This window comes from Scomber japonicus, chromosome 11 (genome assembly GCF_027409825.1).
Source record: "Scomber japonicus isolate fScoJap1 chromosome 11, fScoJap1.pri, whole genome shotgun sequence".
NCBI classification, from domain to species: Eukaryota; Metazoa; Chordata; class Actinopteri; order Scombriformes; family Scombridae; genus Scomber; species Scomber japonicus.
The window spans coordinates 4585575-4598395 of NC_070588.1; the positions used below are offsets into that span (position 1 = coordinate 4585575).

The 12821-nt window shown below is 38.6% G+C and overlaps 1 protein-coding gene across 1 annotated transcript; it reads right to left on the reverse strand.

Moving 5' to 3' along the window:
* Positions 1 to 3690: 3690 nt before the first annotated feature.
* LOC128367580 (sterile alpha motif domain-containing protein 9-like) lies at positions 3691 to 9584 on the reverse strand. The gene is made up of 3 exons (XM_053328180.1): positions 9356 to 9584; positions 8113 to 8190; positions 3691 to 7282 (listed from the first exon to the last, which is right to left on the reverse strand). The coding sequence occupies exons 1-3, from the start codon at positions 9389 to 9391 to the stop codon at positions 4295 to 4297; spliced, it is 3102 nt and encodes a 1033-aa protein (XP_053184155.1). The 5' UTR covers positions 9392 to 9584; the 3' UTR covers positions 3691 to 4294.
* Positions 9585 to 12821: the final 3237 nt, after the last annotated feature.

The following is a 12821-nucleotide window of genomic DNA, read 5'->3' on the forward strand; positions in this document are numbered from 1 at the left end:
TCAGCAGATAAATGCGAGGGGTTGTGAGTGTATAACTTCCCCCGACTGCTCCTCTACATACACAGGAATCCATCTCAGTTTTTTTCCACTATTAAAACTCCAACGTCTGTTTGTTTTGTTGCATAATTCATGTATTCCTCTCATGTTGTTCATTGTATTAAGCTCTGACTTGTCTTGTTACACTTGTTTTGAGTCATTAAGTACAAGTAGGCTACCTCAACATTGTTCTTAGGTAAAGTACTTGAGAAAATGTACTTTATTACATTCCACCACTGCATTTATGGTCATACTACTCTAAAGGTACGTCCAGAGAGCGAGAGGTCACACCTCTCCGAATGCATGTAGCTTACCTTGAATTTGAATTTGAATTTGAATTTGATTATGCTGGGGTCTGGTGTCTTTTTAAGCTTATGTAAATATGACTACATGACTGTGGATTGCTTTGCATTTACAGTATTCACATACAGTTGGATAATTCTTTAGATAACCTCCTGCAAGACACAGTGAAATAGAATATAATAGAATTTAATGCTGCTGGTATTTTATATATCCAATATCTATTCTTATACAAGGATACTGAATGATATTATATTAGCAATATTGAGCAACAAAGCTGAAAGTTTATATGACAGTTATACTGTGACATATAATCATCTTGGTTGGCTGTTTTCAGTTCAGTAACAGCTGTAGAAACCTCATGAACTAAATTTTTTACTAATTGTAATTAAAGTGGAACTTGTAGCAGTAACAAGACTCAAGGCAATTCTTTCTTTGCCATCTTGTTTACATTAACACTGAATTTCAGGACATAAATTCTTTATTTATGTTTTGATAATATTTTATCAGCTTTCCCAGTTTGCTATCTACTGTATAAGCACAGAAAACGGAATGACTTTGAAGGAAACTAAACAAGATTTGGGGGATGACTGACAGGCATTGTCTCAGCGACTACTTGAGACTTTGGCTTGTCAGGATACCTTGTAGTAAAGGACCAATATACAATATATTTTCGAATATGTTATCAGAGCATAAAGCTTTTTTGGCTATAACACTACAGCCCACATGTTCTCCTTTGGGATGAGAATGTCTGTTTGTGTTTAGGTCTGTGTCCATTGAACCTGATCGTGGTGCTGGCACGTTATTTTAACATATTACGTTGCACCACCACATAATGCAGTGGTAAGAGGTTGATGTAGTATGCAGTATTACAGTAAAAGTAGTGGTTTGGTCCCTCTGACTGATAAATTATTATATACAGTATGACATCATTAGATTATTAATAGTGAAGCATCAGTATTAGAGCAGCATGTTACTGTTGTCGCTACTGGAGGTGGAGCTATTTTTTTTAGTTATCATTATCAATATTATTATTGTTATCATTATTATTATACAGTAAATCAATTATGCTGTATGTAGCAAGCTGTGATCTAAAGCGTCATCAACAGTCATGATCATCCAAGGCTACCTCAGAGTCTTGGAAAAGTTTCAGATTAAAATCATAATGTCAAGATCTGTTTTTGTCATCAAGATTTTCAGCTGATCCCATTTGTTATGCTGAGTAATATTTCAATGAATAACAATGCATTTCTTGTTCAGAAAGGATAAAGGTACTCTGACTTGTTTGATTTATAAGTTATTGTGTTTCAACTTTTATACAGTCTATGGTTCCAACTAGATTACACACGTTGAACATTGTTGATGTAGTAACTAAATTTCACCACTAGATGGAGTGTATGGTTTATGATTGCTGTCTGACAGGAGAAACCTTTTCCCATACATGTGTTGTGCTGACATGAACAGAAACGTGTTACTAACAAAGACATAGAGAAACAGCAAGCAGTAGCCTATAATTCATGAATGTAATTATTCAATTCAGTTTTATTTATTTATATATATATATATATATATATATATATATATGATTTGTTTGAGAGGCTATGGTAGGGGGTCACTTCTCGTCGCGTTGCCGGTATACTACTACTGTATTCCTCTTCAGTGTTCTGTATTAAAGGTCCGGACACTGACTACCGGACTCTGTTATTAGCAGTTGTGGAGGTGGGAGGTAGATGAACCACACTCAAAATCAAGCTGATACCAGTCTACCCTTACACCATCACCTCCAGGGGTGGACTGCACATCGGGAGCACCGGGACAATTCCCGGTGCCCTGATAGTCATTCTGGCATGACTGACCTGAACAGTCAACTTCACCAGCAACCAGGCACGTGCACACATAGGGCCCTAGGGGTGCTTGAGCCCTAGGAGTGCTTGAGCCCCTGCCCTTTTTGCCTCGTATTAAAAAGTGCCCTGTGTGTGTGTGTTGTTGTTGTTGTTGTTGTTGTTGTTGTTGTTTTTATTAAATAATATTAATTCATTCCTGTTAGGGATGTAAAAAAAAAAAAAAACGACGGTACAAAAACTCCACGTTATTTTACCGTACCCATTTTCTTGTAATGGTTATTGTGTGTGTGAGTCTGCTGCTTCTCTGTCTGTTGCAGCTCCGCTCTGTCGAGAGAGAGAGAGAGAGAGAGAGAGAGAGAGACAGACAGACAGACACCATGGATAACTGCGGAGACGTGAAAGTTGAGCAACTTGAACCTGTGAGTTATGGTCTAACTGTTAGACCATAAACAATCACCATAACTCACAGGTTCAAGTTGCTCAACTGTCACGTCTCCGCAGTTAGACTCTAACTAGTCTCCGTCCACTTATTCAACGTGCTTAAATATGGGTAATATTTCAGAAAAACGCTCTATTTTAGTCGATGTGTCAGCTTCTTTTTTTGCCGGACGTCACTTCAGCACAGAGCAGATCGTGCGGGACAGGAAATCATGTACAAAATACAAAATAAAACACCGGGTTAACTCTCAAAATAAAATGCACCGTGTTTACGGCGGATCATATTTCCCTCACTACAGGTCCGAGGTTTAGATATAAAGTTTATTGCGACTTTGATAATGTGAATGAACTCATGTTGACAATAATTTGTTGACATAAAAGAAAGAGCAAATGCATATCACTTTCACCTATGCAGGACACACAGCTAAGTAGTTAGCTTTCTGTTAGCACTTTAGTTTTTAATTTTACATTAATTTCCATATTGCGCTCTGCAATATGGAAATTTTTTTTCCTTTTCTGAGTTTGAGCCCCTGCCCCTCTATAATCATGTGCACGTCCCTGCCAGCAACAATAATAGTGAGCAAGAATGTGTTGCAAGATGAACAGACCAATCAAATCCACGTAGCTATGTGGGGATGACAGGCAACAGTAGACTACAGTGGAAAATAAAAAAAAAAACAAACACTTTCTTTCTGTCTCTGCTGCACGGAGGGTCCAGCTCCACCCCCTAAGACAGAGGAGTAACTGACTCTGTTGCCTTGGTGATCATCACTATTATTTTTTTGATGTGTGCCCTATGCTTGTGGTTTTCACTTCTGGTGTGAGATGACTTGCATGCTGATGGCCTGATGCCATACCGTGCTTGGGTATGAACTTCAATCTGCAGTAACATATCCAGCAACACACACACACCACAGTCATTCATTTCCTTGTCTTCTTTCGTGTGCAGGTACAGACTCATTTGTAGTGTTTGTTGCTATTGTTAAATAATCTGGGTGTTTATGTGGGCTTGTATTTGTATCCTGTTTTGTAAATAAAGTCTGCTGTGTGGACTGAAAGAAATACAAAATACTTTATGCAAAACACTTTATTTTATGTAATCACAGAGCCATGGCAGTGAAAATCATCCTCTTAACTACAACATAGAGCCTCTGTTAAACATACAACAGACTTATGTGCATCTCACTTTTTTCCAAATATTACATTACACTTCATCAAGGAAAGAAACTGTATAACATACATATGCAACAGAAACATAAACTACATAATATAATTCATATTTGGGACAAGCATGAACATACAGCAGCCACTTTGCATTGCTTTAAGACAAGAAAGGATTTCCACATGTATAACGTCCTGCTCTAGAACTAACCCAGTTCCCTACAGTAACTACCTTCAGGATAATTTCCTAACTTTGCCTATCTATCTTCAATGACGCACCCGGGCACGCCATGGGCCACCCCAGGGCTATCACACAAAAATAAAAAAGTGGTGCTGGTCTCTCCAGCACCCGCCGGCTAACTCAACTGGGCAAGTTCAATAAACTATGTCATAGTCATCATCGTTACTATTATTATTATTATCATTTTTATCATTTTTATCATTATTAATTTTTTTTTTGTCGATCCTTAAAGTGATGGTATTTAGATTGTAAAGGAGCAATGCTGTTATTGTTCTCAAATCTTTTTGTTGCATTCAATAGCACTTCTACTATCTCTTTCAATATGTTGAAGTATTGTAGAAAACTCAATTTTATTCTGTTGTCCCCATGGTAGGACAGACTTCAAACTCAAATTGCTAAGAACATCTTGCATGAGTTTGTCTTTGCCTTCAGTGTCCTCATGAAGCTCATCTGTGGTCAAGAGTAGGTTGATTATTTCAGGTATTGCCATTTTGGGAGTTGTTGTAATTTCCTGCAAACAGTGCCGTGCAAAACTTGGATGGATAATTTCCACAGCCTTGTGTACCGTTCCCTTAACTGCTCTGCTGGCAACTAAAGTGGAAAATTTCTCAAATCTTTCTTCAACACTGTCAGTTCCACAAACCAGTGTGGGTTGCAGACCAAAAAAATTGTGACACACAGAGCTGGAGAGAAAGGCACCATTACCATATACATTCAATAAAGCTAAAACAGCCAGGAGTTGTGCATGTTTCTGATTCTTGTTGAAGCTCTTCAGTGTATTGTGGACCACGCCCTGAATATACTCTGGCTTAAGGTTCTTCTTCATGATCATGAAACCATAGAACGTGTCAGCATTCTTGTGTGTTTTCTCTATTTCTACAAGTTTTTGCTCAAACATTTTCTGCTCTAAATCGTAGAGATAATTTCCAATGAACACAGTGTCAGTTGATTCAGTCACTTCGGAGGACTCTGCTCTCATACAGTTAAGGAGAATTACCTGAGCAGACTTGCACTGGATGACTTTCTTCTTGCATTCTTCTTCAATGAGTAGCTGCAACAATTCCACTTTTTTCATATCATTAAAGTCATCTATCATCAATAAAACTGGGACCCGTGGTAATTCCTCTTCATGGTCATAAATTAAAAGTTTTACCACTTGATCAGCAACTCCAGCGAAGTCTGCTTTACTGTTTTTAAGGATGGCACAACGGAATCTGTCCCGGAGAGCCCATAATGTATGCATGGCCAAAGTTGTTCCACCACATCCAGGAACATGCATGAGGTTGAACAACACACAGGCTTTTCTCAGGGAGCACAAATCTGGTATCACTGTGTTCTTTATGAAGTCAAACTTATCTCGTTTAATGAACGGTGTGGATCCAGGCTGCTCTGAGAAATAGAAATTCCACCAAGACACTTTTCCTCCTTTGTAGAAGTTCTCCTCAATGGGAATTTTGTCCTCATTTCCTCCTTCACATTGGTTCGTACACAAAATCTCTAAGGTATTCAGGCTACACTCCACTTCATTTATAAGAAGCACTTTACTTCCTCCACCACAGGTTAGGAAACGGCTTGATTTACGGTTTTCAGACCAAAGACTGAGGATAGTGCCATTGACTTCAGTTAAGCTGAGCTCATGTATGCATCTATCAGAGATGTCATTTCCACAACGAGCCTTAATTAGGTCTTTCCAGGATGTAAATGTGTTTTCATTGTTACAAATAAAAAGGATTTGCTCTGTGCCTTTGAGCTCCTGCAAGAATGTGCTGAAAGTCTCAACAAGAGGATCCATGTGTTCACTCACAGGTGACAAAAGTAAGAAAATGACAAGGAATCTCTTGTTTGGAAGCACATCTTTCCGGCACAAGAATGAAATCACATCTCTGATGGAGGCTCCCTTTTCCATCAGCCACTGGTCTATATCTGAGGGTACCTCATCCTTGATACCACCGTTGCACAACACCCAGCTGGTGTTTCGAGTTAATTTCAACTTGTCTACAATGTCCTCAATGCCTTCTGTGATTTTATACTCTGACGGTAAATGAATATTCACTGTACTCTTCTGTTCAAAGTACCTCTGCAATCCACATTCAGCTGATTCTGGATCAAAGTCCAAAACAGCTGTTGGGTCGAGTTCTACAAGAAATCTCAGTGATTCCAACTGGATTGAATGTGACTTGTTAGTCACTATTACATAATACTCAAAATGTGACTTGTCTAATGAGAGGGATCCACCAGTTATCATCTGACTTAGTCTGGAGCCTTGATTGCTGCTTTTGATCACACTGAGGTGCTTCTCTTCAGCTTGTTTTCGGAGTTGCGATAGTTTTGCCACACCGTCAACAAACCGCTTGTACTCCTCCATGGGTTTGGCAAATGTGGTTGGTGCGAGGAGATTCCTGCTGCTACCACCATCTCGGATAAAGAATTGCTTTGAGGGTTTTGTTTCAGTTATGCCTGCACATTCACTGTTTGTTTTTTTCTTGGCTTTTATGTTGGAAGTGTGATAGATGTTTTCTCCACAGATCACATAATGAGGAACTATGTCCACTTCTATCACACATTTGTCAGAGGATGTCATATTCGTATTGAGGACACCAACAAATCGAGGAGGTTTGATGCATGTTTGAGCAGCCTGTTTGTGTTTAAACTCAAAACAGTCATCAATGGCAGATCTTAGCTTATTATCATAAACCTCTATGTTCTGAACAACAACTCCTAGCACTTGACCGTGGATGAAATCTGGCTGGTCCCCAATACCAAAATGTATGGTGCCATTGGTGCGGCTATTCATGCAGGCAGCTGAGAAGCGAATAACTTCATTAGTAAACTTAATTAGTTTAGTATCCTCTGTTGTATTGATGAAAGCTTTATATTCATGGCAGGGTTCAATCAAGTCTGAGGCACCTGATTCTGTAACATCAAGAGTGTAGCCCTCTATGTATCTATAGGTATCACTGTACGTGCCAAATGGATAGGGCTTGCAGAGTCTCCTAGATTGGTTCCTAAAACTTGCTGGTTCCTCTTTCTTTAACTTCACTACCTCATCTCTGGCATGAATGATACATTTTGCTGGTCCAAAAGTCACACCCATTGCAATTAGGTCCCCTGCATCTAAAAGCAAAAGACTAGGTCCATTAATGTCCTGCTGAAACAGTATTTGTGCAGCATCATCATCCACACTCTTCAACTTGAGAGCACATCGTCTCATTTGGTGTTTACTCCAATCCTTGATGTCAGGAGACAGGTCCTCCTCCTGATCCTAAAATTAAAAAGTCATATTTTTTCTGATGATTAAGGCAAATTACTACACACTTTTTTGTTGATCATCTTTAATGTATTGAATTGTGTATTGAAATCTTGTAGGATGTGAACAAAGTTCACACTTTCAAAGAAAGCCATTTTGATAACTGAAAATTTGTATTATTTAAAGCTCTCTTTTTGCATTCGTTAACCTGGTACTTCATTACCTAGATTAAAAAATATTGTAATCCTGAAGATTGTATATTGCAACTATACTGGCCACAATAGAAACAAATCAAACTTAGCAAAAATTCAGTCATGAAGACTCTAATAACAGGCATAGTCGAGCTAACTCCTTCCAGTTTTACTCTCTGTCACACATGCTCACTCATTTTCAATGTTCAAGGGGCGTAGTTTGAGTTTCTCATGTTACCCAATAGCACAATTCTACCTTTTCATTGTTAGCTTCATCGTCACCTAGTTGCAGTCTTTTTAAAATATGTCTAGCTGTATGTGCACCCCACCACTTCCCCAGCCTCTGTCGCATCAATAGTCCTATCATTTGCATCAATAGTCCTATCATTCTCATCCAACTTTATCAGCATCACCACCACCAGTGTCTAGACTTCATGGGGGGGGATCTATCTATCTCACTGTTGTGCTGGGATGATGTTCTCATGGAGTTCAAGCGTCAAAGGCTTTGTCTATGTCATTTTACTTATAACAACTAAAACTGACAAAGACTTTGTTCTTTTGACTAGCTGTGCCAGTCTTTGAGCCTTAGTGGCATGCTGGCTTACTAGCATCCTCCAATGATGTACAAATTAGGGAAATTTGTCACAAACTCACCTTTTTGGTGTGGCTTGGTGGTTCAGTGGTTGGCATTGTGGCCTCACAGCAAATGTAGAGAGAGAGAGAGGGAGAGGTCTAAGGGGAGAAGGAGAAATGAAGAAAAATTAAAATCAACATTGAAAATGATACAACAAGAACAAAATCAAGCTGAACTCGATCTCAACCTACAGTTTTACACTCAGGAAGTAAAGGGGGTTATGGGCAGAATCAAATATCACAATATTTTTGACCAAATATCTCTATATTGATATTTTGTCAATAGTGTAGGGAAAACTGTTGGTGCTTTCACAAAATATGTACCCATTTAAATTTTTTATAAATAATCATCAGTAATGTGGATATAATGACTAAGTGGATAAAAGGCTGACTATAGAACAGTCTGTTAAACTCAGAAAGTTCAATTTTTACCATAATGCAACCTTTAAAAGCAGGAACAGACCAAATCTAAGACGATAGCTATAAAATATCACAATATCAAAATAATATCAATTTATTGCCCAGCCCTAGTGGAAATCCCTCAGAATAACAATAAAACATATTTCATTATTTAAAGCTCTCTTTTTGCATTCGTTAACCTGGTACTTCATTACCTAGATTAAAAAATATTGTAATCCTGAAGATTGTATATTGCAACTATATTGGCCACAGTAGAAACAAATCAAGCTCAGCAAAAATTCAGTCATGACACACACATGCTCACTTATTTTCAATGTTCAAGGGGCCTAGTTTGAGTTTCAGTTGTCACTTGTCACTCATGTTACCCAATAGCACAAAGACCACAACTAGATGATGAGGAAGCTAACAATGAAAAGGTGGCATTTTAAAATATGTCTATCTATCTATCTCACTGTTGTGTTGGGATGATGTTCTCATGGAGTTCAAGCGTCAAAGGCTTTGTCTATGTCATTTTACTTATAACAACTAAAACTGACAAAGACCTTGCTCTTTTGACTAGCTGCACCAGTCTTTGAGCCTTAGTGGCATGCTGGCTTACTAGCAGGTACACCTTCCTGGAACACCTGAATCAAACAAATTCATCCCTATTATTAGTTACACCTGTACTCTGCCTGTGGCAATCCAAGGGAGTGGTGTTTTGTCTCAGTATCCAGTGTTTCCCCAAAATTTTTTGTGCAGGCATGTGTAAAATGGCTTCTGCATTCTTAATGTGCCTAGGCCTGGTGAGGGTTCTTGTCCCTTCCTCCAATGATGTACAAATTAGGGAAATTTGTCACAAACTCACCTTCTCGGTGCATCTTGGTGGTTCAGTGGTTGGCATTGTGGCCTCACAGCAAATGTGGAGAGAGAGAGAGGGGGGAGAGGGGATTAAGAAAAATTAAAATCAACATTGAAAATGATAGTTCCAGGACAGGAAACGGTCATTCCGACATAACCACCTCCACCTGGGAGACGAGAAAGCACAGAGAAATCTGGGGAAGATGTTAGTGCAAGTTAGTGAATGCATTAATAGCATATGAATGTAAATGGCTGAGGGAGGGGGGAGGAGAGAGGAGCACAGTGCATCATGGGAGTTGCCCAGCAATCTAAGCCTATAGCAGCATAAGCCTGGCCGGCCCTAAATATAAGCTTTATCAAAAAGGAAAGTTTTAAGCCTGCTTGCTCACAAAGAGGCTGTAGAGGACAATGCTGAGCAAAGAAGAGGAGGAGGAGAGTAATCCTGCAGCAGCAACTACTACCTCAGCAGCAGGAAACTGAGTCAGAGAACCAGCCCCTCACTAATACAGATGGCAGAGATTACCAGTTTAGGAGCCCAAAGTTATTTCAACCATGCTTTTAACTAATTATTTAAGCATTCAGGTCTGACACCAGGATGAAATGAATGATGTCCTCCTGGTGCCAGACCTGATTGCTTGAAATAAGTTCTGCAGGCTGGTTCTCTGACTCAGTTTCCTGCTGCGTAGGTAGTTGTTGCTGCTGCTGCATTGCTTTCGGCAGCATTACTTTCTTCCGCCTCTTCTTGCTTAGCATTGTCCTCTACAGCCTCTTTGTGAGCAAGAAGACTTTTGAGAAAAGTGGAGATAGACACACATGCACAGTGAGCAGAGGGATCAACCAGAGCAATTTTGATTAATCAAACTGTCTCATCAGAACTAATACTGCAGTTAAAAAAAAAGAATAAAAGCAAGCTGAACTAGATCTAAACCTGCAGCTTTTGTAACCCATGTTAAAATATGACATAAATAAGAATAAATAGTTTAAAGTATGATTAAAAGTATGTTGACAGAAAATTAATGTCGCTGCCCCTATTAAGGGACTAGTGAAGCTAGACGCAGCACCTGAGTGATGCTGCAGCAGAGACCCGAGGGAGAGAGCCGTGATTAATAAGCAGAAAAAGGAGTGAAAAAGTTGATTTTGCAGTTTAAAAACATAACTTACCTGATCAGGAACTGACGGGGATTTTATGAGAACTAAGCCACACCGGTTTTGGTGAGTTTTGTGTTTATTTTGTTGCATTTTTGCCGTGTTCTCTGGTGGAGAGCTAACTCTAACACCGTAGCAGCAGTCTCTGAGTTACAACTCAGAGACTGTGAAACATTTATTTGTGTAATTTAAGTTTTTATAAGGAGATCTATTGTGTTTATGATCTGTTACACAGGTCAGGTTTTTTTTGGCTTGCTTTGAAGCTCGGTCAGAGCGAGGATTAGTCTGCCGTGTGTGGGCGTGCACATGCACAGACGGGATTCAAGCTGGCGAGCCAGACCCAGACCTTCAACTCATCTTCTCCATCGCATCAGTGAGGAAATCTGCGTATGGTTACTCTCTGCTAGAGTGGTAGTTATTATTATTATTATTATTATTATTATTATTATTATTATTATTATTATTATTATTATTATTAGGTAGGTAGCTATTGAAACTTTTCATTGAATTCGATTTGTTTGTGCAATTGAAGGTATTTTCTTACCTGTAAAAGGGGAAAAAAGAGTTAACTCAGGAAGAAAAATAGGAATTCTAAAATAGGTGCAACCTAGGAGAAAAGAACCAAAGACCAAAAAAGAAAGAAAAAGAAAAAAAACAAAAACAAAAAGAAAGAGTGAAGTTTTATGTGTTTTGCATTCAGTAAATATATACATACATACACACACACACACACACACACACACACACACATATATATATATATATGAAACTCTGAATATATTGAATGAACCTTTGAACCGTAGTCCTACATAAGAGGTTGTGATGAACTGTTTACAGTCAGTAGCTTTGTGTCAATCAGTCCAAGCTCTATTTCTCCCTTCTTCCACCAGTCACTCAGGCAGACCAGCTTGTTCACATTTTCTGGTGAGAAACTCTGCGCTACCACTACATCCACGCTAAAATATTGTAACAAACTGGGCATGTTACTGTTTTGTGTTTTATAAATTTGAGAGTTTAAGCCAGATTCTGTTCTGTTCAGTTAAAGTGCTGTTTTTTCCGAGTGTCTATGAACAGCACGTGTGTGGCTAGTGAGCTACTGATGTTAGGTTTTTGTTGTAACGACCCACCACTATTGTGGTATTATGGCCTCTTCATTATTTAAAATGGCTGCCGCATCTGCATGGGTTATAATACAAGATGGTGCCAGTGCCTTGATGACGTCAGTCAAGGTTCATTCAATATATTCAGAGTTTCATATATATATTCAAGGTTCACTCAATATATTCAGAGTTTCGTTCAATATATTCAAATATTAATTTCCTGAACGGCATGCCATAATATGTGTATATACTGCATATATATATACTACAACGCTGCGGCCACTGCGGGCTCTAACAGATGTAATCTCACTCAAAACTTTATGATCCCCCAAATTCTGATCTTATCAAGACTAACAAGGTTTTCTGCTCATTGTTTATCTGTCTGATTACATATATCATTATTATTATGTTTTTTAAACTTTCTTCATTTCCTTTTTCTCTTCTTTCTTTTAAAGAATGTTATTTCACATGTCGTAGTTTTTAACATCAACCTGCCCCCAGCGACCAAAGATGGAAATTAGCCACTGGCTATAATCTTGTGTATTTACATGTTAATGTTTTGATTAATATGCATTGTCCCTGTATTCTTAAATAAATAAATCTACAAATCTAGTTTTCATGAAATGTGAGAGCCCTAATCCAAATTACACCCAAAAAACCTGCAAGTCGAGTCACATCAAGAACTAGAACCGAGTTACTCCACTAAAAACACAGAATACAGTTTTTGATTGTAAATATTTCAGACTCACTGTCGCTGTTGTCTGTCCTCACATCAGGTGCACGTCTTCATATGGACTCATTTGAAAATGTTAGTGAGAGAGGTGCAAACTGAAGCGGAAGACTGTAACTAACACCCCACCCCCTCACTGCATACCCAGCACTCTCTTCCTTTTCTTTCTTTTTTTCTTTCTTTTTTTAATTCTGATGGGTTTCCACTCTGATAAAGAGTCTGAATTTATTAGTGAACAATACTCAAAGCAGGTCTACCTGATGAACTTTTACTTTCTGAGATTTAGATCTAGTTCAGGTTGGTTTTCTTTTAAAACTGCATGATTTGTTCTTATGAGACACAGTTTGACAGTTTAATCAAACAGTTTCATTAAACAGATCAATCAAAGTTTTTCTGGTTGGTTCCTCTGCTCATTGTGAATGTGTGTGTGTGTGTGTGTGTGTGTGTGTGTGTGTGTGTGTGTGTGTGTGTGTGTGTTTGCATTTTAGGAAAAAAGG

What these genes read in the sequence shown, in the direction of transcription:
- LOC128367580 (XM_053328180.1), bottom strand. Translation starts at nt 9,391, where the DNA reads ATGCCAACCACTGAACCACCAAGATGCACCGAGAAG. An exon ending in CACCAAGATGCACCGAGAAG is followed by an intron (nt 8,191 to 9,355) that starts GTGAGTTTGTGA and finishes TTCTCCCCTTAG; the next exon opens with ACCTCTCCCTCTCTCTCTCT. An exon ending in CACCAAGCCACACCAAAAAG is followed by an intron (nt 7,283 to 8,112) that starts GTGAGTTTGTGA and finishes TTTTAATTTTAG; the next exon opens with GATCAGGAGGAGGACCTGTC.